At 42.5% G+C, this 26,762-nt stretch overlaps 1 protein-coding gene across 1 annotated transcript; it reads right to left on the bottom strand.

The window, feature by feature from the left end:
• Positions 1-462: 462 nt before the first annotated feature.
• LOC132584098 (serine protease 27-like) lies at positions 463-25,203 on the bottom strand. The gene is made up of 6 exons (XM_060255892.1): positions 24,678-25,203; positions 6,455-6,481; positions 5,997-6,162; positions 5,613-5,884; positions 3,407-3,576; positions 463-1,128 (listed from the first exon to the last, which is right to left on the bottom strand). The coding sequence occupies exons 1-6, from the start codon at positions 24,760-24,762 to the stop codon at positions 817-819; spliced, it is 1,032 nt and encodes a 343-aa protein (XP_060111875.1). The 5' UTR covers positions 24,763-25,203; the 3' UTR covers positions 463-816.
• Between the last annotated feature and the right edge of the window lie 1,559 nt (positions 25,204-26,762).

The following is a 26,762-nucleotide window of genomic DNA, read 5'->3' as shown; positions in this document are numbered from 1 at the left end:
AAATGTCAGATCATCACAATATGCATTTCTAACATCTTACATATAATGTTTGTGGACCCTCCTCCAGGGCTGAATAAGGGCACAGGAGTCTTATCTCATGACAATTGCTATTTTTCTGTCCCTAAGCATTTCGCTCCTGCTTTAATCAAAGCCAGTTACATTTTGCATTGCACATCTGCATCTCGACACCTTTCTTTGAATCATCCTACCACCTTCAGACTGGGATACAGGGATTATAAATCTCCATTCTTACTTGTATCTAACAAAGGGAACTTCTATTTTTGAAAACTCATACTGCCAAAAATGCTGATGGTCTCTGAGTTGCTACTGGACTTGTCTTGGTGTTTATGGTGATTCTGACAACTTTAGAATACCGGCATTTATTTTGCAGTGGGAAAGTTAGTCTGCTAGCTAAGCAGTGGTTTGTTTTTTTTTAAATAATATTGACAAAGTTGAAAAAATAACTTGCAAAAATCCTCACTTTCCCCACCATTTCTACCCAATGTAAGATCATCCTCTGAGGTTGAAGAATATGAATTATTTTAATCAATTTGCTTGTGCTGTATTTAAGTTCTTGAAATGTCTCTCCTGAAACAGATAGCAACTATTCTAAAATAAATTTCCAATAATAAATAGAAAAACCTTTTATATCCTTTTAAAGAGACAACGAAACCCAAGTTGTTTAGTACTGCTATAGCTTATGCTTCACTCAGACAAATTCAGTCCAGAGAGGTCAGCAGAAGGTCAACAGTGTCTTTAACGATGTTCTATAACTGGGTGGTTAAGAAAAGAAGGAAACTTTCCTCTGTCTCTTGGTTACATGAGAATCAGTAGACACACCAATAACATCTCAAAGTTGGCAATGAGGGAGGAAGCATGGCCAGATAGGTGAAGTCCAGGACCCTTTTGACCTCTAGTATCTGATCGCCAATCCCATAATTCACGGCCATTCGGGTCTCTGACAAATTTGATATCTGGGATGTAGCTGTGGATCCAGTTTTGATAGTATGTAAGTCGACTATACACGCCAGGACGGTTCTTGATAGCACATCCTTCTCCCCAGCTGACAATGCCAGCCAAGACCCAGGAATGACCAACAAAACACACCATGGGACCTCCAGAGTCGCCCTGGGAACCAAGATAATAGAAATCAGTAATGACAAAAACATCTTGTCTACGGACCAGTTTGTGCATTACAAAGTTCTTGTGTTCCCCATGTGACCATCCCACTCATGTCAATCAGAACCAGACATTCTTTGGAAGTTAAGACCATAAGAGAAGGCATGTTGAATCAGGCCAATGGTCCATCGAGTCCAACACTCTGTCACACAGTGGCCAAAGAACGCAGGTGCCATCAGAGGTCCACCAGTAGGGCCAGGACACTAGAAGCCCTCCCACTGTTGCCCCCCCCCCAAAAAAGCACCAAGAATACAAAGCATCACTGCCCCAGACAGAGAATTCCATCTAGCCACTGGTAGACCTCTGCTCCATATGTTTTTCCAATCCCCTCTTGAAGCTGATCCTTCTGTATTCAGGCTTTATTGCTGACACACATTAGGCCTCTTCAGATTGGAAACATGATGTACAAAAAGGGGATCCTTAAACCTTCCCCCTGCACACTTTCCCAGCCTAAAATGGTCCAAGGGAGCTGTACTATTGGAGGAATTCAAACATAGCACATCAGTATTCATGTTTCCCCAGAAAAAGTGACTCCTACGGCCTTTTCAGGTCAGAAAATGATGTGGGGATGGGTATTAAGCTTCCCCTCCTTGCACACTGTGGTTCTGATCGAAACTGGGCCAGTATATGTTTGGAAATTAAGTTCTGAGCATGGAATTCTCAGACTGGATGATAAATGTTGAAAGCCAGACTGTTCATGACTAAATTGTGAAATTCAAAAACTGAGTGATAATATTGGCTATGGGTTACCAGGTCTGCTAGAAATATTTTGAGGTAACATTCTAGGAATGGTAGGAAGTTAAGATGAGAAAAGATTGAATCCAACCCACTTTTTCACTGGTGAGCAGGGGTCTCCTTTAACTACAAAACTGGTGTGGAGGGGCCTCTTTTAACGACAAAACTTCTAAACTGAGGATTACAAGAGCTGCATAGACAAACTGATGCTATAATAAGGAGGGAAACTGGGTGAGACTGAGGGTGTTTTCGCACTGACCTTAATCGGCAGCAACGCCCCTCTTCACCGCGCAGGATCTGCGCGGATTTCGCACTAATTGCCGCGGAGCACCCGGAAGAGCCGCAAAGTCCCACGGCTTTTGCGGCGCAAATGGAAACTGTTTTTTGGCAATTGGTGCGAAATCCGCGCAGATCCTGCGCGGTGAAGAGGGGCATCGCTGCCGATTAAGGTCAGTGCGAAAACGCCCAGAGTGTAAAAACTGGCTGGATCCAAACCTTAATCTAACATATTTTTGTTATACCTAACTTCTGGAAACGTCTGTGTTGCTAAATTCTGGAAAGATCAAACAATACCGGATGATAAGACTTAATGTTTAAATTACAGGATCTGACTGTAATAGACAAAAAGAACAAGTTATTAGTGGAACTAAGAAAATCCAGTAACACTTTCCAGCGGAATTGATATGGACAGATAAATGTGTTTGAAAATGCAGTGATTTTCACAGCAAAAACCTTTGATCTGTTACAATAACAACTTATCCTTGAACCTGAATGGGCAGCAATTTCCTGTGAGCTATTGTATTACTGTGATTTTTCCAAAAGCCTGTATGGGACAATGGCTTGTAGACAAAATATCAACCAAACTAACAAATATAAAGAACAAAAGGTTAAAACAATGCCATACTTACTTTATTTAAAATCTGCAGATTGCTCCCTTCACACAAAATTGTGACCACACATATCAGTGTGTTATGAGTAGAGCACCCTCACACTTTGTGAGGTTACAGTACTCCTAGCAATCATGGATCCAATGTCTGAAAAGATCTTTTCTCTTTCTCCCATTCTAGTAGAATAGAAGTGGGGAACTTCTAATGAAATTGATCTGTATGGATTCAGGAGGGCCAAAATCAAATTCTTTTTTCATGCCTGGCATTTTATAGAATTCACTGCCTCCCAAATGGGGCGGGAGGTGACCACTGGTTTAGATGGCTCTAAAAACAAATGCACGGCTGATAGGGGTATTGGTGGTGGGCATAGTTAGGGCATAGGGCTACTAGAACCATGATAACCAAATTGAACTGCTTCAGAACTAGTCTACTGAAAGCTATTGCTTCCGTGTCCTGCTTATGAGCTTCCAGGAAATAGCCAGATAGCCACATCAGGGAAACGGATGCTGGGCTAATGTGATTTTAGTTTTGATCCAGCAAGATTTTCCAGTCTTATGCTATACCTTTGCCTACCCTTCAATTAGCAAAAGCTGTGGTTATCTCACCTTGCAGGCATCTCTCCGGCCTTCAGCAAACCCAGCACAGATCATATCGTCCTTGATTATTCGTGGGGTTAGGCCATCACCCATGTTGGTTTGGTAAAGTTTGCTGCATGTCTTGGAGTCAATGATGGGCACCTGCAACTTCTGGAGGGTTTGTGGGGAGGGAAGGTCAACTGCAATGACAACACCGCACACCACTGAACCGGAGATTCCTAAAGTCCACCCTCCTGGGCTCCTCCCACATACCTGCTGCCATTTCCCAAGCCACTGTGTTAATAACAGACAGGTGCACTGGCAGATAAGATAGCCAATCATATAAGGTTGAATGTAAGGTGGTCAACATTGCCTCAGCAAACAACAAGAGATATGGGGGGGCGGGGTTTCCTGGGGAAGGCAGAGTTTGGGGAGGATGTGATATCACTTCCTAAACTGTTGCTATGTGGAGACCATTTTTTCCTTCTTCTTTTCAATTACATGGGTGTGGGAAATAGGGCTGTCACCCCAGATAGCTAAATGGGAAGTCTAATTAAATAGGGCCACTAATGTTTGAGGGGGGGGGGGGTCTCAACGCCAGTGACTCAGAAGTAATAATAGGCTGAAGTTTGATGCCTCTGTGGATCTTCCAGAGTTACTTGGCTATTACTGTTAGATACAAATTCAACCAGGTGTTCCACTGGTGAGAAAGGGAGGAGGGATCCTTGTTGGTTATCCAAAGCAGTTGCTCTAGAGATCAAATTTTAAAAACCCTATATGGAATGGGGGGACTATATTAAAGAGTGCTGCATGAGACTAGGTGAAAAAGCTGGTTGGATATTGCCCAGGATGCTGTATTAAATGGACCTTTGGTCTGATCCCACAGGGTTCCTCTGGTGTTCGTATAACATCCCAATTCTGCCACATATTCTTCCCAGTCTCTCCACTTCATTTCCCTTTCCCTGTGACATCAGAGACTCTGGAGACCTGCTGCCAGTCAGAGCAGATGGTTCTGATTTTGTTGAGTACTAAAATAGCTCCAGGCTACAGAGTGACCAGCTTCTGGCAGGGAGGCCAGTTGATGGAAAGGGTCTTGCTCGCTCACTCGCTCTCTCTTGCTCCTTCCACTAAGCTGAAGAGAAGGCTTGCCCTTGAGCAATTGGGCAGCAGAATCTTTTTTAAATGCCAGTTATTTTCAATGCAAGTACTTATAAATCTAGGGCTTTTAATAGGGTGTAGGGCACAGGCATTTTCTTTTCCAGGGACATGGTTTTGTTAGGGGTTTGTTCCATTTGTATGTTTTAGGACTTGCATGCCTCCCTCAACCACAGGGAAAGATGGAATATCAGAGTTTTAGTAGAGAAAATAACTAAGTGGGTGGCAGGCATCTTTTGATACAAAGCATTCATTTTCCCGGATACCTCTGTTGTGACCAATGCTCCCTCTAAACTGTGGAATCCTGTGAGCAAAAAATTCTGCTTCATGAGCTACTGGCATTAAAATTGTGAGCTACCACATAAAGTAGATTGCTCTGGGGCCATTTTTCCTGAGCTAAGACAAAAATGTCAAGCCAGAAGCTAAAAAAACCTGTGAGATTGCTCACACTAGAACTCATTAGAAAAAGCGATTATGCTTGGATTGGTTAGCGGCAAAGGGAAACCAGGCCATCAAAGAACACGGTGGCTAGACATCATAAAAGTTGACACCAGACCGAGCTTAGAACAACTCAAAGAAACAATACAAAATAGGAAACTGAGAGAGCTGGCCCATAGAATCATCAAGAGTCAGACATGACCAAATGGCTAACAACATACAGCTCATGCTAACTCAGCTTAGAGGAAACACTGGTTGTGTTTGTAACATATCTGAAAACTAAGATCAAGACTTTCTTCTGAATAATTGTGCATTTTCTCTGAAAATCTATCCAGGTTTGATCCACTAATTTGCATAAGAATAAAACAATATATGAAGAAAACATTTTTCCTCTGTGTTTTAGCTAATGTAATAATGTAATAATTCAGTAAATGCCACTCATTAAGTTTATCACAAATCCTGTAGTCAGCTAGCTAAGCTTTCAGTAAATTGAGTGACAACCATAACAATGATAATAAGGCAGGCAGGATACAACAGGATCACAAAGCATGCTAGACCCTCAGCACCTCTTGCCCTCAACCCTGTCATTCTGTTCCAAGATTTTCACTTTCTCCACCATCTAAGTTCTCTTTCCTAGACCTACCTGAATGGCGCAAGTTGCCCCAGCCAGTGACCCAGCACAGTTTGCCTGGGGGAAAGTTCACAGAGGCATCCGGCAGGCAGATGGGCAAGATCAAGTCTGAATAGCGGACTCTCTTTGACAGCTGCACGAGGGCAATATCCCCGCTGGTTGTCTGGCCGGCATACATTGGGTTGACGATGACCTGCTTCACTTCCAAGCAACATGCCTGTGGGCCAGGGTTGGACAGCTGGTTGACCCCCAGAAGGACACGATATTGGGACAAATCCCTAAACCTGGAAACAGGATGGCAAGTGTGGGGCAGCGTCGAGAGATGTTCCAGGGTGGGAGACAGCGGGGTCAGGGGAGTGTCAGCTATACCCAGATTTCCCAGCCTCATCTACTCACTGATAAAAGCAGTGTGCTGCAGTTACAACCCATTCATCCGAGATGAGGGAGCCCCCGCACAGATGTTTTTTGTTCAACTGTAAACTGATCTGCCAGGGAAACTCGCCGGGCACTGTGTCCTGTCCCTTCACAATCCGGTTGAGGCTGATGGGAGGCTGCCCACAGGCTGCAAGGGAGAGAAGAGGATCATGGGAAGTCTCTGACTTGGTTCTGAGCAGCACGCTGAGATCGCACTGAACCAGGTCAAATGTGTTCAGTCAATCTTTTCTCCTGGAATTCATGATGCACTCAGACAAAATCATTATATATGCTAGATCAAGACGGGTAACCGTGTTAATCTGTCTGTAGCAGCAGAAAATAGTACAAGTCCAGTAGCACCTTAAAGACTAACAAAATTTGTGGTAGGTTATGCACTGCTCACAAAACATATGCTAGATTTTCAATAAATATGCACTCACCTCTGGATGCCTGGTTTTCCTGCACACCTGCAACGCAACAAGACACATATGAGAGATGACCCAGGAAACCTAAAAGTGTCGCTTGGCCTAAGAGACCCAGATTTATATTCCTAACCAGCCATATAGCATCCCCAGTGGGTACCTATTCTTCATTACAAATAGGTGCTCTTGTATCCAGAACTGTATCTTGAGAAACCCAAAGGGCCCACCCCCTTCCCTCCCAAAGACTCAGGACCAAAAGCTAACCACATGCCAACTCCATGGACCACTGGGAAGCCGTTGTTAGTTCCCAGAACCCATTGACATCATATAGTGTGTTGGAAAATTTCAGTGAAAGCTCCAAAGAGCTTCAAAGGAAAGCCTAGATTTTTTTTTAATGAATAAGTGTGCTGTGCATGTATAAAACATGAACCTGAAGCAAAATGGGGGGAAGTGCAAACATATTAATAGATGGGCTTTGACAATCTCAATAAGTTTGAGAGCTGTAAAGACAATGAGAAAAACAGAGTAAGAGCTCATCTAGCTGAAATGAAAATCTTCTGCCATTTTCACATGCTGGAGTCCTGAACAGAACCAGAAACCTTTGGGCCTTCTTTTCAGAGTAGTCTGCCCAGACCTGTATCTTACTTGGTCTTCCATCAGAGGACACAATTATCCAAGATTAAGGAACAGGAAGGCATATGGATCGGTGGCTTTGGAAAAATGCAGCAGTGCCTACCTGAGGTGGGGCAGCTAAGCTGGCTCCCAGCCTAACCCATCGCTTCATCCCAACTCACATAGATGCAGGCCTTCCTGTCGCCAGTCACAATTAGGAAACAATAAACTGGAATGGCCCAGAATTCTCCACTGTCTGGAACATTGATCCTTCCTTGTCCCTCTTGATCAGATCAGTGTGCCGTTCTGCCATGGCAACACACTTTCCATTCCAGATCAAGGCCCCGTGTTCCGAAGACAATCTCCCTCTTCAAAACTAATTTCATGAAGCCATAATTTACTTTCCCCCACCCACTTGCCAACGCCCTGAAACCCAATTATAACATCATCAGAATCAACTCAAGAAACTATTACGGCGCCTCTTTCATCGGCATTAATGATCTTTCCATGCCGGCACTCGTCTGGCGCAGGCTCGTTAAGATGATATCGCTACCCTCGTTAGCACAGTGAGAAAAAGAGGAGGTGAAATGACACAACCCCTGAACTACACATTTTCCCTGAGGCGCTATGTTCCAAGGCAGTCAGAGGCCCTGTTACCTCTCACAATGGGGTCTGGGGTGGATGCCTGTTCAACACAGTTATTTGTGACCTATCCTGTAGCCATTTCCAGGAGAAGTCACCAAGGAGATGGTACTGCCACAGGGCCCATAACATTGCCTTTTCCCATCTGCTGGTAGCACCAAGCAGTCAGTACATATAATCTCTGAGCATAGAATTTGGCCTTCAAACTAAAGACCCTAATTCCTAGTTTTGTTTGCTTGCTTAGTTAGAAAGTCCATAGGCCATCTCTACAGAGAAACTGCCGCTCTACAAAGTAAAGCATGGTAAAATCATAAAACATGAAAATCTAGCTAATAACATTTTTTAAAATGCATACCCTGCATTCCCTCAGGAAACCATTTCATACGGATATATTTGCACAGCATGTCTGTCCTAGAATCTCTCATCGCTGGCAAAATTTCTGAGCTACATTTTAGACAAAGAGAAACAAATTATCCCAATTTAATTTCTTTTTTACATTTGTTTCCAGTTTTGATAGTGGGTTTCTGTTCTCTGTTTTTGTGGTTTTATAGATACCTTTGTAGTGTACACATCACACAATTTTTGCACGCTATTTATACTTAGAACATGCAACTGTATCTATGTATAATATACATTCAGTGTATAATTAATTTAAAAATAATGTTAAAATGGCTCATGTTTTACAAAAGAAATTCAGTGAGCATTCATACACAATGACATGAAAACATGGGGGTTGATGCACACAAGATCTATTCTCAATGCACTCACCTAAAACCTGACTAACACTTCTGAGAAGCATTATTCCCACAGTGCCCATGAATACTTTCAAAGCATTTCTAATGTGCCTTGTTAGTTGTGTGAAGACACAGTTACAGACCACCCAGGCAATGTCCATTCAACTGCTGGAATGACAGTCTCCAGTGTAATGTACTATCCATCAACCACCATTCATGGAATGGTTCATCAATAGCTGTTACAGTTTGGCTAAATGTTACCTCTATGCTCAGAGGCAGTAGATTTCTGACTACCAACTGCTGGAGGATAACAACCATCAGAGGCTTTGGCCTCTGTCCCCCTGCTTGGTTATTTCGTTGACCATTGCAGGAAACTGGACTAAGTGGGATTTGATCCAGCACACTCCTCTTAACTTCTTATTTGTCCAAGTGGAATTAAGACACATAACTGGAACATCATGGAAACAACTATAGAAGGCAGTCACTGTGGAGTTCAAGTTATTTTGGAAATCCAACCCAAGATGACTTTTCCAAAGTGTTGTTATTTCTTCCCTATTATTTTTCTGCTACACACATAAAACTGACTTATATCTGAATTGCCTACTCTGACTGGCAATGGCTCCCCAGTTCCTCAGGGTCTTTATTGAGATTCTTCAACCAGAGATGCCAGGGACTGAGCCTAGTATCTTCTCTATGCAAGGCACATGCTCTGCCAATGAGTCATCCTTCCCCCTCCTCCAATGCCTTACAATGACATCATACCATACGTGTTCAGATAGTAACACTTTCATGTTCTTAGAAATACTACCTCCATTAGTTTCTAGTAGCAGGAAGTCACAGAAAGAACATGCTTAGGTCTGCTGTGGTGATATGCATCTTTAAAATCATATTATAAATTTGCCATGGACTAGAATATGGATTCCTTCTTGTAAGACAAAGAGATCAAAGATTCAGATTTCAGGGAATGACTACACTGAAGGAGGTAGTTGATGCACCTCCAGGACCACCTCCAGAGGAAATCGAGAAGCCAGACAGCTAGTTTGATGTAGTAGTTAAGAGCAGCAGATTCTAATCTGGAGAATTGTGTTTGATTCCCCACTCCTCCCCACCTGCCTCACAAGATGCCTATTGTGAGGAGGGAAGGGAAGGTGATTGTGAGCCACTCCAAGACTCTGGGTAGTGAAGGATAGGGTACAAAACCAAGTCTTCTTCTTTTTTCTTCTTCTTCAGAATCAGCTCCCTTACCCAGAGATACAACCCTGCCTTCTCTCTCAAACTTGGACCCTGGACCCTCTACCCCAGAGCCTACTGTTGCACATGAGGTCTCTCCCCCAAATGGCCCCTCAGGTCTCACAAAGTCCTGAAACAGCCCTGTTGGAGTACTCACTACCATAACCAGGCATGGCATCTTTATTTATTTGTTTGTTTGTTTGTTTATTTATTTATTTCCATAAATTTATATTCCGCCCTTTCCCGTGAGGGCTCAGAGTGGATTCCAACATAATAAAACCATTAAAAACAACAATAAGGCCGATACGCAGCCCCTGGAAGGTTAATGCTTGCATATCCTCTTCCTTGTATTAATACATAAGATCTCAGTTCACCCTCAGCTTTCAAAGAGTTGCCAGTCTTCAAGTGCAGCCTGGAGATCTCCAGGAATTACAACAATCTCCAGACTACAGAGATAAATTCCCATGGAGAAAATAGCTGCTTTGGAAAATGGACCATATTTATTATACTGGTCCATCCCCTTTCCAAACCCTACTCTCCCTGGCTCTACACCTAAATCTCCAGGATTTTCAGGATTTTCCAAACCAGAATTGTCTAGCCTACATGGTACAATGTTGTTGGCTCTGTCTTATTGACTCCTGCACAGGGACAGCCTTAATCAACAGACAAGGAGGGTAACTGCTCCAGGACCCATCCGGTGTGTGGGGGGGTGCTATTTCTAACTCCTAGTGGATGGAGCAGCCAGCTTAGCAACAGCAGCTTTTCATGGCTGCCCCATTTGAGGCTTGGGCAGCTAGCTCAGTATTAGTGGCCACTTCTTGCACCCACCCATTTGAGGCTCGGGCAGCCAGTTTCTGGGGGCAGCAGCATCTCCCTCCCACATCACAGGCTGAGATCCAGTCCTTGCTTGAGCCCAGGAGTGTGGGGCCTCGTGGTGAGGCCACAGTGATTCTGGATTTATTTTATTTTATTTTTGCCAAGGGGTCCAGAATCACTGTTCCTGCTTCTGTCTTGATTTCTGCCTTGACTCCTGAACCTCAGCCTTGAGAAGAAAACAAAATGGCCTCATTCACCCAGTCATGTGTTAGGGTCAACCAACTTTTTCAATCAATTTCTTTCAATTCCCTTTCTTAATACAGCCCCCATCCAACATGACTTTTGTCCACAGCAGCAAATGTATGAATGCAGGAGTCTCATTTATTTTAGTAACCATGTACCCCCACAGCAATAAATAGGAATGGAAATGTTTATGTGCATCCAGACATTGTCATTATTCTCCACAGCTACAAGAACAGTTACTTCGGCCTTGATCCAAGAAGAGTGATCTACCAGTGGAAACCAATTGGTTTAGCCAATTCCAGCACTTCAAAAAGATGTGGAAAAGTTATCTGATCTAGCATATGAATTGAGTACTTAGGATGAAGGTGTTGAAATACCATGAGTTGGATTCATCCAGATTTAGTTCAATATCTCCCATTTCTCCTTTCAACAGTCCCCATCCCACATTTTTTTCTCCATGGAGACCCCAGAATAGTCCTTTTTTGGTTGTCAAAGAAAACCCTACTTTCCCTTTTCATCATTCAACCTAGTTATGTTCAACCCATAGCCAGTCTACTACAGTATGATTCATATTAACTGTTGAAGGAAACCACAGCATGTTTTTTAATGACAAGGAGCCAAAACAGTGGTAGGAATCTTTCATGGTTTTCTTTAAAATTTTGAGTAGGGTTAATGTTGGGAAATAAGCTATTTTCAATTCAGTTCAAGGCATATCTGCCCAGCAATCTGATGTTTGGTTTATTGTGGCTTTCTGTAAGCAATCCTGAGGTTTTATGAGCATGCTGAATTCTCACTCAGAATCCTTAGCCTTTCCCCTTCCCCCAAACAAATTACCTCAAAGAAGTTCCAAGGATTCCACAAAGACAGGGAGTTTTAGTCTGTAATGTAGATTTGGCTTTATATTCCTTTAAAATGTTGCTATTTAATTCCAACTGTATAATAGATGCATGTTTCTCTGTTCCTTGACAGTTTTAAAAATGCTCAGTGGGTCTCATATACTAAAAGTATGTGGGATAGGGACTATCATGAGAACTGGATGAGATTAACTGTGTGTGAAAAGTAATGAAGCTACCTTCCATAAGAACATAAGAGAAGACATGTTGGATTAGGCCAATGGCCCAACTGGTCCAACACCCTGTGTCACACAGGGCCAAAAAACCCAGGTGCCATCAGGAGGTTTACCAGTGGGGCCAAGATACTAGAAGCCCTCCCATTGTTCCCCCCTAATCAAAGAATACAGAGCATCTCTACCCCAGACAGAGAGTTCCATCAATACCCTGTGGCTAATAGCCACTGATGGACTTCTGCTCCATATGTTTATCCAACCCTCTCTTGAAGCTGTCCATGTTTGTAGCTGCCACCACCTCCTGTGGCAGTGAAACCTACAGTGTCCCAGATGTAGAAAAAAGGGTTCTGTAATATTTAACAGGATTTAGGCATAGTCTTAGGTTGGCAGCCCCCAGGTCCCAGTGGGGGAACCTCTCCACCACTGACCAGCTGTCTGTCTGTCTGCTGCACAATATCTGCAATACAATGACATGACCTGGAAGTGTTGTCATCACATCAGGGACTTTGCATGGTATTTGGGCAGACTCTATGGTTTTGAGACTGAAAAAAACAGTTTCACCAAAATACCAGAGCATCCCTGCATGACATCCTGACAGGGGCAGCCCTAGACCTAGGCAAGGCTAACTTCTGGGACTTCCCTGTGCTGATAACATCACCAAGTCACATGGGGACGTCTAATTTAGCACCCCCAGAAGGCCAGTGTCTTTTGCTGCTTTTATGACTGATGTGAGCCATGTTGTTTGCTATTAGATCCATCAAGAACAGGATTCAACTAAAATCTTGCCTTTAAAAAGGGGCACAAATAAACTCTGGGTTGAATCTGGTTGCATTTTTGGCTAGTGAAAAGAGGAGGGGGGTCCCATTTGTCCATAGGATCTGCATTGATTTTAAAAAATGTGGTATTGGGGTGGGAGGAGAAAGGAGGAGAAGAACTCATTGAGATTGACCTAAAATTGCTGCTAGGACATTGTATGCGCAGCTGTGGAAACAGGGAAAAATACCAGAGAAATGGGATTGGATTGTGAAAGTTTTATCGTGGAGTGAGATGGACAAATTAACTAAAACTTTAAGAGACTATGGGTGTTTTCGCACTTACGTTTTACTGGCGCGACGACCCTCCTCACGCCGGCGGATCTGCAGTGATTTCGCACTAGAAGCGCCGGCGCAGCCCAAAGAGCCGGCTACTTCTGTCGCTAAGCCAGCGCAAACGTTTCCCTGCTTCTTGGCGGTTTCCGTTTGCGCTGGCTTAGCGACGGAAGTAGCCGGCGCAATGGACTGCGCCGGCGCTTCTAGTGCGAAATCACTGCAGATCCGCCGGCGTGAGGAGGGTCGTCGCGCCAGTAAAAGGTAAGTGCGAAAACACCCAAAGATTTAGATATATTCAAAAAGGAGAGGAAGAAATTTAAAGGATATATGGAGAAAGAGTGGAATGTAAAAAGACATTGGACAATTTTTTAGTATTAATGAGAAAAGAAAAATATGGAACTTTGATAGGTTAGCGGTACCTTTATAATTGAATTTAAATTTATAACTTCGGGGAAGTCAAATACTGGAGGGAGGGAGGGAGGGTTGAAATATCATATGGGTTAGTATAGAAAAGAGACAATTAAATATTGTAACCATATGTTATTAATAAATTGTTAAAACACGAGATTGACCTAAAATGGTGGATCCCAGGGCTGGCCCTAGACTGTTTGGCACTCTAGGCAAGGCTAACCTCTGGCGCCCTCTCCCACACTGATAACATCTCAGAGTCATATAGGGATGCCCAATTTGGCACCCCCAGAAGATCAGAGCCCTAAGCAATGACCTAGTTTGCCTAGTGACAGGGTGGACCCTGGTGGATCCATCCCTCTGGATCACAAAGTTCAAAATGGTTCAGGAGCAAAAGCATAGGATCACAGATTCCTCCAAGTTTGGATGGAAAAGTCTAAGAGCTTCTAATAACAAGCAGCTGCAATTAGGATACACAGGAGCATCAAAGCACATTCAAGTGCTGCTGATTTAAATCTCTACAAAACCACAACCACACAGAAATAATCTACCAAGATCAAAGGGCGAAGCAGAAAAACGAGAACTTGGAGGCAGTTGGTAAAAAAAGAAAAAGCATGCAGAGGGAGGCAGAGTGATTTAATGTCTGCAGGAGGAAGGAGGAATGTTTCTGAAAAATGTATCCCGCAGGAGTGTTAGAAACAAGCTGGCAACAATATTGACTTAGCTGACTTCAACAAAGAGGCCAAGAGCTTGTAAAATTAATAGACCATCAAGGAGAAGTTAAAAGGAAGGAAGGTGGGCAGGAAAATATCCTGGGAGAAACGCAATGGAAAGTTATCTGCAGGTGAAGAGAGAGGTCGGCAGGGTTCGTGGGACCGCTTGTACAGACAGTCTGCCAGAAAACTGGGAAATTCAGCAAACCCACAAGAACTTGGCCCGACTCTTTGCTGGAGAAGAAAGACAAACACTCTCTGCTGTGATTTCAAAACTGGAATCATCTTGTTGAGATTTGTGAGGATGAAGTAATGTGGATTTCCAGGCGCAGCTGGTTGAAATTTGTATACCATGTTCGCGGAAACATTCAGCTGGTGTGGAGAAGGGAATTTGCCTTGAGGTTGGATGAAGTTTGTTAAAAACAATCAACGTCTCCTTATGGATTGCTAGGTTTATCTGTGTATTGCTGACTCTGAAAGGGACAATATATTGTAAAATAAAACACTATCTATTAGAGCAATTCTCTTCTGCAGTTTCAAACTTGAGCAGACAAATTCTGCAGAAACAGCAGTAACTTGATGTTTGGCAGGTGTTGGTTGTACATTGGTTTGTTGTTTGTCATCACTTACTAGCTTTACAGATGTTTTGGTACTTTTGTGTTCCACTTGCAGTCACACCACATGATAGATTTGTAGTTTTAAGGCCACCTAAAACAGTCTGTCTTGTGTTTATGTGTTCCCTGCCCAAAATGATTAAAGGCTCGTAAAAATGTGACACAAAAAAGATTTAGTGTGGGAATGTTTATTAATTCCAGCATCGTTCTTCATTAATTAAATAATTTAACAACTTATTCAATTAAACAAGTTATGTTCATGCATCCCAGTATAATTCTTAATTATGTTCATTCACTCCAGTATAAGGTATGTTCATTCATTCATTCCTGCATAATTCTTAATTAATTAAGAACAATTAATTAAGAATAAATAAATTAATTAAGAAGTATGCTGGAATGAATGGACATAATTTATTGCCATGCTAAATCTCTTGTGTCACACTATTAAGGAATTAATTGGAAGATTTATACTCTACCTTTCCTCTTGACTCAAGGCATCTTACAGTAATAATTAAAACATTGCAAGTTAAAACTATAATAAAATAGCAAACCACAAGTAGTTTCCCCACCCCTGAGTTGTGTAGCATTCATAGCCCACCAAAAAGAGATTAATGAACAGCAATACATGTTTCAGAATGCCCCCCGGAACAGATAAGGATCTGAAGTGAAAGGGCCGTTATATTTAACCCAAATTCCTTACCCTCAAGCATTTTTACAGATGAAATAGTAACATGCTGGTAACACTCCCAGTTCTTATACAGTGCATCATTTAAGTGCTTAACTTAAACATCACTGAAGCCTCTACTCTACCTTCCCTATTCTCTATTCGTTTTCTCCACAATGTCCTTTCTTCCACTAATTTAAAGGCTTAGGAAGGGTTTGTTTCTTGAGTTAAAGATAAAACTAGAAAAACATAAATGCCCTGCAAGAGGTGACCAGAGATGTATGAACAGCAAACTGTGCACTGAACAGTACTTTCATGTTCATCATATGCATGCATTGATGCTAGCGGCAATACATCTATTCACAACTCTGAAACTGAACTGGGATTCACACTGCCAGTGCAACTGAGTCCCTAAAGAACGATAAGCCAAACAACTCACACTAAAGAAAAACCCCAGACATAAAAATCGAGAATTAATTTGATAAGAACAAGAAATCAGAAAATTGGAAGTGCCCACAGTCAATTGGGAAAGCTGGAATGTATGAAATCCCATATATTTGTGAACCTTGGCAATATCTCCTTAAAAGAAGGCTGCTTACAATTGTATTTAGACCTAGAATATGCATCTCTTTCTGGAAGCACATACAGCTAATACGGGGTTCCCTCCTAGCTTATTTCAATAACATGGATGCTCTGGAGAAATGCATTTATTTTCCCTTTGAAGGGTTGAAATGAACAAAACCTTTGCTCTGAGTTTTTAAAAGATTTTTTCCCCTGTGGGCAGAGAACAGGCAGGGAGGAGGAAGTCAGTCAATGGCTTTGCAGGCTGACCTCAGCCAGCCTTCATAAAATGCTAATAGGTCTAGACAATTGATTGGTCAAGTTCCTCCCCCATTCCAACCAGGGAACAGAGGTTTGGAGAGAGACATCAGGAAAGAAATTTCTGGAGATGTCAGGAAAAGCATCCTTGACCTGACCTGACCAGGTCAGTGGGAGAAGAAAGAGAGAAAATAAGACTCAGGGAAGTGAGGAGGAAGCTCATATGAACATATGAAGCTGCCTTATACTGAATCGGACCCTTGGTCCATCAAAGTCAGTATTGTCTTCTCAGACTGGCAACGGCTCTCCAGGGTCTCAAGCTGAGGTTTTTCACACCAATTTGCCTGGACCCTTTTTGGAGATGCCAGGGATTAAACCTGGGACCTTCTGCTTCCCAAGCAGATGCTGTACCCCTGAGCCCAAATTCAGTGCAGAGCACATCAGAGCAGACAGAACTCTTAACAGAGGTCTGGAGGAGACAGCCATTTAACCATGTGCTGTCCTGCAGAACTGGAAGAAGCTTCAAGGTAGTGGTGACTCTGTACAGATCTATGACATCCTAAGCTCAGGAGCCTGTCCTATATTTTTCACATCTGATATGGCATGTATAGAGAGAGGGACAGAGGAATTGCATTTTACCCATTTATTTTGAATCCTTTGCTCAATATGGCACTTGGTTAAAAGTATGCTTGTGAATATTTTATTTTTACAGTTGATGCTGGTAGTGGTTCTCTGTATCACATAGACCTCCACATGCTATTTTAAAAGGAGCGCTAGGGGGAAGGCCAGCAATTGGCAGGTGGCTATTCCTCCTGGGATGCGCATGGCAGAAAGCTGTCCCCATAGTGACCTGAATTTGGAAGGAAAGCTGGGAGTCCTGACCTTCCCAGTCGGCAATTCCTTACAAAGGTCTGGTGGTGGCAGCAGGTTACCAGATTGAGAGCAAAGCCTCTTCAGGTGCTGTGAAAACCTTGTAGGACAGAGTGGAATAGGGCCTGCATGCCGGAGCAGGACATTCCACCAAAGATGCCACTGCAACAGCCACAGGCTTCTAATTAGAAGGACGCAAAGCAACAATCCTATGGAAAAAGATTCCTGGTGATAACAAAGATTAGGATTAGGAACTCTGATTGAATTTATTTCTCCCAAGCTGCTCCCACAGTTTCTCCCTATCAGTGGCACCAAAGTTCGTATCATGATGTATTTATATACAGGGTGAGCAAGCACAAAACATTCATTTTGAATCCCATAATGCAATCTTTCTCAGAAAAATGATCTTTTTGAGTTGACCCAGTTTTTACAGCAAGCATTGATGTATAATTTGGCCAGAATGTTAATAGAGCTAGCAGGTCTATAGTTAGTCAAATAGTGAAGCCCTGTACCCTTTTTACAGAAGTATCACAACACTTGCATTCCACCCCAGGGGTATTGGGCCTGTAAAATTAATAATGTCAAAGAATTTGGTAATAACATGTATCAGCCAGTCTGGATGATTCTTAAAAACTTCACCAGGGGTGTCATTATCTCCCGGAGCTTTTTTGTTAGAAAACTGTGCAATTAGCCCTTCTTTTTCCACTGGTGTCTAATGGATAGTGCATGTGCAATCACTGACAATGTAACACAAGTCTCTCTCCCTATGCCTACCCAAAACCGAGAATCATGGTTTATTTATAAACAATATATGAAAGAGAAGGAGAAATAAATTCAGTAAAAGCATGTTTTTTACAGTACCAGAAGAGTACTCATTAAAAAAAAAAAGTAGGCCCCTGTGCAAGCACCAGTCATTTCGCAACATTTTCATGGCAGACTTTTACGGGGTGGTTTGCCATTTCCTTCTCCAGTCATCTACCCTTCCCCCCCAGCAAACTGGGTACTCATTTTACCGACCTCGGAAGGATGGAAGGCTGAGTCAACCTGGAGCCAGCTTCTGCCGGGATCGAACTTAGATCGTGAGCAGAGCTTAGGACTGCATTACTGCAGCTTTACCACTCTGCACCACAGGGCTCTTTGAGTACTCATATAGTCCCTTTAAAAAAAAAGGACAAGTATACCCACAAATCCTTTAAAGAATATATGCCAAACCCCAGCATAAAGTTGGAAAGAAGGGAGGGAGGGAGGAAGGAAGGAAAGAAGACATTGTAAGATAAGGGTAAGCACTACCATAGTTCAAAAGGGGTAAGTTCCCGTTCTGCCCCTCCCTTCCCAAAAGGTTATTCATATATGTCCTATGAAACAAAATGTTACCAATTTCTACAGAGCAGAGCCAGTGCTGACAGATGTTTATAGATCGTTGTGAGACTGCTTGGCAGGAGTCAAACTAATAGACTCATTAGGAACAGGATGAACAATAAAACTGCCAGTATGATAACGTCTTTACATAAGTGTTACATTGTAACTGTGTTAGAATTGCTGTATACAGTTATGGTCACCCCCATGGAAAAGGTTGCCAAAGAAGAGGTGCAAAACAAGGTCAGGCTAAGGATCTAGCTAGCCACTACATATCTAGTAAGGATATTCAGAGAAAACTCCAGGAATTCTCGACATAGAACTCCCAGAGTATTGGAACACCTTTACTTTCTGAGAAAAAAATTACTAAGCAGGGACATAAAGATTTCTAGAAATGTAAATGGCCAGTGTCCCCAACCCTTTTTGACCTGTGGGCACTCTTGGAAATTTTGCCACAGTGTAGTGGGTGTAGCCACAAAATGGCTGCTGAAGGAGGTGGAACCAGCCACAAAATGGCTGCTGCAACTTACACAGTGAAGATCCTTGTGCTGTGGAGGCGGCTTCTGCCAAAGCAACATTTTTTTTAAAAATCTGCACAGCCAGTCAGAAGCCTTGCTGGATAAAAGCCCCAGGTGGTCCCACCAACTTTCTGAAAATGCTTAGGAGGCACCAGGAAAAGTGTCAGTGAGCATCATTGTGCCACCAGGGACCACACTGAAAACCCCTGTTGTATGGTCTCTCTGTCCCCCTAATATCACATCACCCAATGTAATAGACGGTATATTCAGGACAAGCAAAAGGCAATATTTCTTCATGGAGTTAGCTCTAACCAGCTTTCTGTTAGAGAAAAAGACAGTCTATCCAATAAAGCAGTGCAGGACCTATGTGTACAAAATCTATATATGATAAAGCGTTATTCTAAGCCAAGAATTGAATCAAATGGAGTGAAAAAATCTGGCTGGACCCAGCTCATGGAATTTTATGCAGTGAGAGCCATTCACTTTGATGACCTTAAAAGTAGATTAGACAGATTCTTTTTGTCTGATGAATTCCATGAATTTTAATGCAATGTCCATATTCGGAGGCAGTGTATCTCTGAAGAGTTCGGAGAGGGCTGTTGGCTTCATTCTCTGCTTTTTTGGCTTGCTGTGAGACAGGATGCTGGACTAGATGGACCTTTGGTCTGTTTCAGCCAGGCTCTTCTTATGTTCTACTGAGTTGATGAATCAGTACATGATAGGCCAGAGAGGCATAGGAAGTGAAGGAGACCAGAGTCTGAAAGATGAAACAGCAGACTAGCCCTGGTTGACTCAATACCTGTTCTTAAGTAGAAAAAAACCTTCCCCCTTTTCAAGCATTTGAGTTGCTTGCTGGTGTGTTCAATTCCTGTCTCTTTAGCAGATGATTTGGCATACAAACAATAAAATGAGAAGCTGAACAGAATGGCCTGCTAACTACAGCAGGAAAACTGCTACAGGGCACTTCAAAAGCAGATTCTCATGGGCTGCAATCACATACTAAATAATGCACTTTTCATCCACTTTCAATGCACTTTCCAACTGGATTTTGCCAGTTCACACAGTAATGGAAAGTGCATTGGAAGTGCATTATTTACTGTGTGTGATTGCAGCCATGGTCTTGCTTGAAATTTGCCAATCATCTTCAGAAGTGCTGTTTGTGTTATTTATTTATTATTTTATTTTATTACATTTATAACCTGTCCTCTCCTGATGGGCTCAGGGTGGCTAACAACAGTTAAAACAACAGTGCTAAAATAAAATTACAAGAAGATCATTTATTTCATGCAATTTTGTACAGTTTAAAACAATCCTTCCATTTCAGTTTCATTCCCTAAAGTCCAAGCACATCCCCAGCGCTGCACCGAGTAAGCCTGCATGTCAGGGTGTTTGTAAACAAAAGTATAACCGCCCTTGCATGCAGCAGGCTCTTGGCTCTCATTTATCTATGTGAGCATATTTACATGTCCTGGAAGGTCTCAATATGGACTAAAGTCTGAAGAACATAAGGAGAGTGTTGCTAGATCAGACTAAAAGGCCATCTAGTCCAGCATTCTGTTGCCCATGAACATCAACCAGATACCCTCCAGCAGCTCCCAGCCAAGGCATGAAGTAGGGTTGCCAATCCCCAGGTGGGGGCAGGGGATCCCCCAGTTTAGAGACCCTTCCCCCACTTCAGGGTTGTCAGAAAGCGGGGGGAGGGGAGGGAAATGTCTGTTGGGAACTCTATTATTCCCTAGGGAGATTTATTCCCATAGAAAATCATGGAGAATTGATCCGCGGGTATCTGGGGCTCTGAGGGGGCTGTTATTTGGAGTAGAGGCACCAAATCTTCAGTAGAGCATCTAGTGCCTCTCCCCAAAATACCCCCCAGGTTTCAAAAAGATTGGACCAGGGGGTCCAATTCTATGAGCCCCAAAAGAAGGTGCCCCTATCCTTCATTATTTCCTATGGAAGGAAGGAATTGAAAAGGTGTGCAGTCCCTTTAAATGTGATGGCCAAAACTACCTTTGGAATTCAATTATGCTTGTCACAGCCTTGATCTTGGCTCCACCCCAATGTCTCCTGGCTCCACCCCCAAAGTCCCCAGATATTTCTTGAATTGGACTTGGCAACCCTAGCATGAAGGCAATAGTCCATTCCTGTTTTATGCCAGAAACTGGCATTCAGAAGTATACTGCACCTGGTCATGGTGGTTTCAGTTAGCCATCAGTAAACTATCAATGGGGAAATGGGAACAGAGGTGACACAGCAGGAATACAAGACATTTTCAGCCACAATCACAGTTTCCATTGGCCATGGCTGTGATGTGATTTTTCTTTTTAAAAGAATAATAATAAGCTATGCTAGCAACACTATAAAGATCCTGCACTTCTGGTATGGTTTAACTGTGAATAAAAGAGGCAGAAAAACCAGTGTGGGCCTTTGGTTGCATGGGAAACAACACAGTTCAATCAAGTTCACAATACAAATGTGAAAACTACATTTGTGAGAATGCTCATTGATATTACAAATGCTTCCACTGCTCACTTCCTGCTTAAACCACAATTAGATCTTATTTTCTATACATCAAATAGGCTAAAAATGAGTGTCTTTGGGGCCTGTTCCCTATGCACATCATCATACAGCATTCTTCCTGAAGCTGAGCTGGAATAAGGTCTGGTCAGAGGGGGCTTGGTTGGCAATCTTCCTGGGAACTTGTTCTTCACCACCTTTTCCATGATAGGATATGAATGTACTAATAAATCAAAACAGAGTGCAAGAGAAGATCAGCTGAAGTCTTTCAACCTTAATTCCAGCTGTCAAAATGCCTAGATCAAAACCACCTCCAGGATATTTGGAAGAAGAAAAAGCAACCTGGCAACCTTCAAGCTGTATGCATTTCATTTTAAAGACACAAAAGCAACTCATTATACGCACACAGTAGATTTCTCAGCCCTTAAAGTGATATTTAAAGGAAAACTACTGCTGCCAACCCTCTCTTCCTGCCACCACTTCTTCAGACAGTAAGAGTAAAAAAATAATTAAACTACAGGAGTCACATGGGTGGAGGAAATAGAAGTGATATCACATCGCTCAAGGAATCACCAGAAACTCTATGGCTTTACCATTAAATTTCTGGCAATTCCTTGTGACATCACTTCCAGTTTCCCTCCCCGCAGGCACCAATCCCAGATCTCAAGGAATTTCTCAAACTACAGTTGACATCCCTACCTTAGGTTGCCACCACATTTCCTCTAAAATGAAATGCAAGTTGAATTTAGAGGATAGTCGCAGGTGTGCCAAATCAAATATTGCGGGGAAGAGGGAGAGATTTCAGTATTTGTTGTGGAAGAACCTTCCCAACACGCTCAAAGGCTCATTCTAGGGTATGTTCAAGATGAACATTACAACAACAAAAATGGGCTGGGATTCAAGCAGCTTCCTCATTTAACTTTAGCCAGTTCCATCTTACTACAGCCTGACTCCACCTGGTTTTTTTCCATTTGGGTCACATCGTTATAGGGGCATCCTCTTCCCCTTTTCAGCAGTGGGGGAAAGTAGCTGGATCCCACCCATGGTGTTTTATGAACATGTTATGTTGGTTACTTCATTTTATGTTTTTTAAGGTGATCCTGAGGAACAATTACATGTGGGCTAAAATGCTAAAGAAGGGAAACTGCCCCCCAGAGCCATCTTTACATGACATTTCTGAAACCTCTGTCCGAATTAAAAAATAAGAGTGCCACCTCATTCTTCTTTAAATGAAATTAGAGGGGAAACTGGAAGGTTGCCAGGTCCCCTGCTAGCAAAATTCTCTAGAGGTGAGGGTCTCGCCTGTCTATTAAAAATAAAATCAGGAAGTACAAAGGCACACATTCCCTTAATACGCAGAATTAACTCAAAGAGAGTACTGCATAGCAGGAATGCTATTTCAAGCCTTGCTGGTTCTCAGGTTCTCTCTGAGGCAACAGTATGGCATTTTCTCATATTTCCACATAGCCTGAAAGCAACAATGACTTAAGAGGAAACAAAGTTGTGTTTTTACATTTGATTGTCATATGAAGAAGCAGACAATACTGGTACCCCATCAGAAGACTCAAAAATTAATTCTGCTTGCTGGGCTAAAGGAAGCTATTACATGGCTTTTAAAAATTGTTTCTCTCAGCTTTTTTGGCTTTTATTATTTCAGTTATGAGTAATTGAAAGCAGGTTTTGAAGAGTAGGCATACAGATTCTCTAAATGAAAAAATAATGAAGGAAGGAGAAACAATCGCAAAGGAAGGCAATAAAAATATTTGTAAAATGTGTGTGACAAAATGTCCCTGAAGTAGATAGCAAGGTTTTCATGAGGAAAATATAAACCTGAGCATGGGATTACCATACCTCCAAGATCTCACAAATGAAAACAGGAACACGACACTCCCATACTGAAGGTCACATCTTCAGCCTCTTCCCCTTATTAAACTTACTGAAGGCTCTGCTCTATCACTTGTGAAGGTTGTACTCGTTTTCCCTGTCATTCCTTCTCCAATTTAAAAATCACTGTTTTGTGGGATTTAAGATCTATCAGAAGTGGAAAAAAATACATGATAGTCTGACAAAATATTATCACAATTCAAAAACTTCCTCAGCATCTACAAGTGTGCGTATGATGTGGAAGGTGATATGGGAGCCTGAACATTGAAATCTTAGTTTCATGTGCACATGCATATATGCTAGCTACCATGCCATTGAAAGAAATCTAACTTATCGAGATAATATACACAGCAATTCTACATATGTAGAGTTCACTACATGTGTAGGATTCCACACGCATAGAACCACTGAGTTATGGTTACTCATTCCAAGTTGAGAAATCTGGCGACACACAGGTGGATCCCAGGGAGAGTGGAGCTTGTGGAGGGGAGGGACCTCAAAGGGGTATAATGCCATTGAGTCCACCCTCAAAAGCAGCCATTTGGTCCAGGTGAACTGATCTCTGAAGTCTAGAAATCAGTTGTAATTGGAGGAGATCTCCAGACCCTCCTGAAAGCTGATAACCATACCTGAGTTCAGTGGAACTTGCCCTCTCAGAGTCGCCCACCACCATTGTTGCCTATCCTTTGACTCGGATTGAACATGAGAGCTTCTCCTCTTTTGTCTAGCTTTACCACTGAACTCTGCCACCTCCTAAATGCATTTCTACCATGCCAAAACTGCCCCCTACTGATAGGCTCTTCTTCCTTCTTTTGTGTGTAGAAATTCAAGGATCCAGGGCTAGAAAGTTCTTCTTCACATAATGCATTGTTAATTACTGCCACTAGAAACAGTTGTGACCATTCAATTATATCACTTCAAATAGTTGGAGCATATATACAGCAATGACTATGAAACCTCCTTGTTCAGAGGGAGTATATATGTCTCTGAATACCAGTCGTTAGGGAACAAATGCAGGGCCTCTGCAGTTTCCTTGTGGGCCTTCTGAGGCACCTCATTGACTACTGTGTGAAGCAGGATGCTGAACGAGTTAGATCTTTGGACTGATCCAGCACAGCTCTTGTCTATTGAAAAGAATTTAAAAAATACGTTTAAAAAGAATTATTAAGAAGAATAAAAGAAGTTAAAGTAGAAATAGATTAGAAGAATCCTATACCTCCATTTTCTACCATCCTTGTAGATCCAGTTTGTAGTGCCTACAAATCTGATTTCTACCATCCTTGTAGATCTGATTTGTAGACCATGGCAAATATACTACCCTGCTTCATATCCCTTCTATCCCAGGACTAGGAACAAATCTCAGCAGTCCTGGTCTTCGTGATCTAAAACCTGTTAGGTTTGCACTCCAAAAGAGTTAGCAGCCACACAAAAAAAAGGCAGAATTCCTTACCCATCAATGCCAGCAGAAGCATCAACAGATGTGCTTGCCTGGTGGACACGAGGCCTTGCTGTTGGACCACTTGCCGCTCCACCATGGTGGGCCTTGCTGACACCAGAAGAAACCAAATAACCAAAAGGAGCCTGTAGCTTTCCAGAAATAGGACACAAAAGTGATTGGGTGCCGTTGACAGATAACCAGTGATGAGGGAGTCATCTCGCTTATATACCTGCCTGCAGAAGCTGGGATAGGTATTAAACTAGAATGTTGACCAACAAGTTCAGCAGATCTTGGCACACGTATTCACCTTCCTGTCTATCACCTATCTGGTGGTGGCCAATTGCCCAGGTTGCCGGGCAGATGTGAACAGAACTGAGAAGCCACGCCTGGATCTACCATGCTCAGCCATCTGTCTTAGTGTTTCATCCACCCTCAACTTCTTACCAGCCTACCTCTTTTGTCTAGCATTTTGGGAGTGGTGGCACCCCAGGTGACCTAAACTGAAATCTGATCTCTTGGAGGAGACTCCTTGAGAACACACTACAATTCAATAATATCCTGGTAATCTTGACATTGCCGTCACATTCTTGATGGAGCTGCAGGTGGGTTCTGCTCCAGCAAATTCACAAGGGTAAAACAGTTGTGGCAATACTGTTAAAGGAGCCTAATGTTGGACATTGTACTTCTGGGATCCTTTGGAGAGTAGAGATGAAGAGGGCAGAGTGATGGATTATGGTCCCTTGTGGAGATGAGGGGCAGGTCACTCCTTGCCAAGGTGAGGGACCAGTGCAAGGATTTTTGCAGCAAGTGGCATGGCTGGAGTCCTGTTCTAACCCAGATACCTTTATCTCTCAACTGTGAGATGCAAGGCACAAAAACCAAATCCTCCATCCTTTCTTTTCAAAATTTGCCGGTGGGCAAGTCAACCAATGGAATGACATCTGAAACAGAGAAGTTCCCCTATGCTTGACTTTGTAGGGATTCAAGGTTTCAAGTCAAACAAAAATAAATAATACACCTTCATGCTTGCAATCTATATTAACAAAGATCTGTTCTGACTGATATCATTAGGAAAATATTAGTCCATATGCTAATACTAGTGTCACTGGAATCCACCGTACCCTGCATTCACTGGAAAAGGGTATTGCCATTGAGTGACAAGCAAAAATGTGTTAATTCATTGAGAAGTAGGATGGCAAGATGTTCCGCTTGATGAAGTATCTTCCTTCGTGAACCTGAGACATTGTCACTCGGTCCCCTTAATTCCCCTGCTCAGAGTTATCTTCAAACATGTGTGGCAATATCATATCTAAACAGTATTTATTGGAGCACATGGGTATGTGAGAACCTAGGAGATCCAAAGACCTGGTATGTGTAGAAATAACATCTGGAAAACAAGGTTTGAATCCTCACTCTGCATAGAAGCTGTCTGGGAGACCTTGAACCTCTCACTCTCAATCATCCTAACATACCTTCCAGAATTTTTGTTGAATGAATAAAATGGAGGAGGGGGAAATGGTATTGTAAGCTACTTCAGGTTCCAGCACCGTCCAGTGCCTGGAACAGGCATCCCCTAAACTAACTGTAACAGCTCAACTGAATTAAATAGCAAAAAAAAATAGTTGATGTAAATGACCTCCACAAAGGTGTGTTTTTGAAATATGGCTCTTGCATCATGCATCCCCAAAGGTATTTTTTTCCCAAAACGTAACTGCAAAAGTGAGGTTCTACTGGACTTTGTGATCCAAAGGGATACCTCATGATAAATAAAGGATGGATGACTATTGGGTGTGTCCAAATCTGGCAAAGAGATTTGAAGCATTGGATAAGCATCAGACTCAGCATTAACCCTCCAGACTCCTCTTAGGATGTTGCAGCTAATGAAGTAATGTGATAGTTCTTGAATGAAATTGGCACTTTTCTTCATGCCAGCATTTTATGATCTCGTTCAAAGTGATCTGGGAGAGGGTTATCAGGCAGAACTCACACAGGTACATGAAGCCGCCTTATAGTGAACCAGACCATTGGTTTACCAAAGTCAGTATTGTCAGGTTGAGGTTGTTCAAATCACTTTTTACCAGGTCCTTTTGTTGGGAA

Source organism: Heteronotia binoei, chromosome 15, assembly GCF_032191835.1.
Source record: "Heteronotia binoei isolate CCM8104 ecotype False Entrance Well chromosome 15, APGP_CSIRO_Hbin_v1, whole genome shotgun sequence".
Taxonomy (NCBI): Eukaryota; Metazoa; Chordata; class Lepidosauria; order Squamata; family Gekkonidae; genus Heteronotia; species Heteronotia binoei.
Note: the sequence above shows the minus strand (reverse complement) of the source record. Positions and strands in the feature narration are given on the sequence as shown.

What these genes read in the sequence shown, in the direction of transcription:
- LOC132584098 (XM_060255892.1), bottom strand. Translation starts at nt 24,762, where the DNA reads ATGGTGGAGCGGCAAGTGGTCCAACAGCAAGGCCTCGTGTCCACCAGG. An exon ending in GGAAAACCAGGCATCCAGAG is followed by an intron (nt 6,163 to 6,454) that starts GTGAGTGCATAT and finishes TCTCCCTTGCAG; the next exon opens with CCTGTGGGCAGCCTCCCATC. An exon ending in GCCGGAGAGATGCCTGCAAG is followed by an intron (nt 1,129 to 3,406) that starts GTGAGATAACCA and finishes CTTGGTTCCCAG; the next exon opens with GGCGACTCTGGAGGTCCCAT.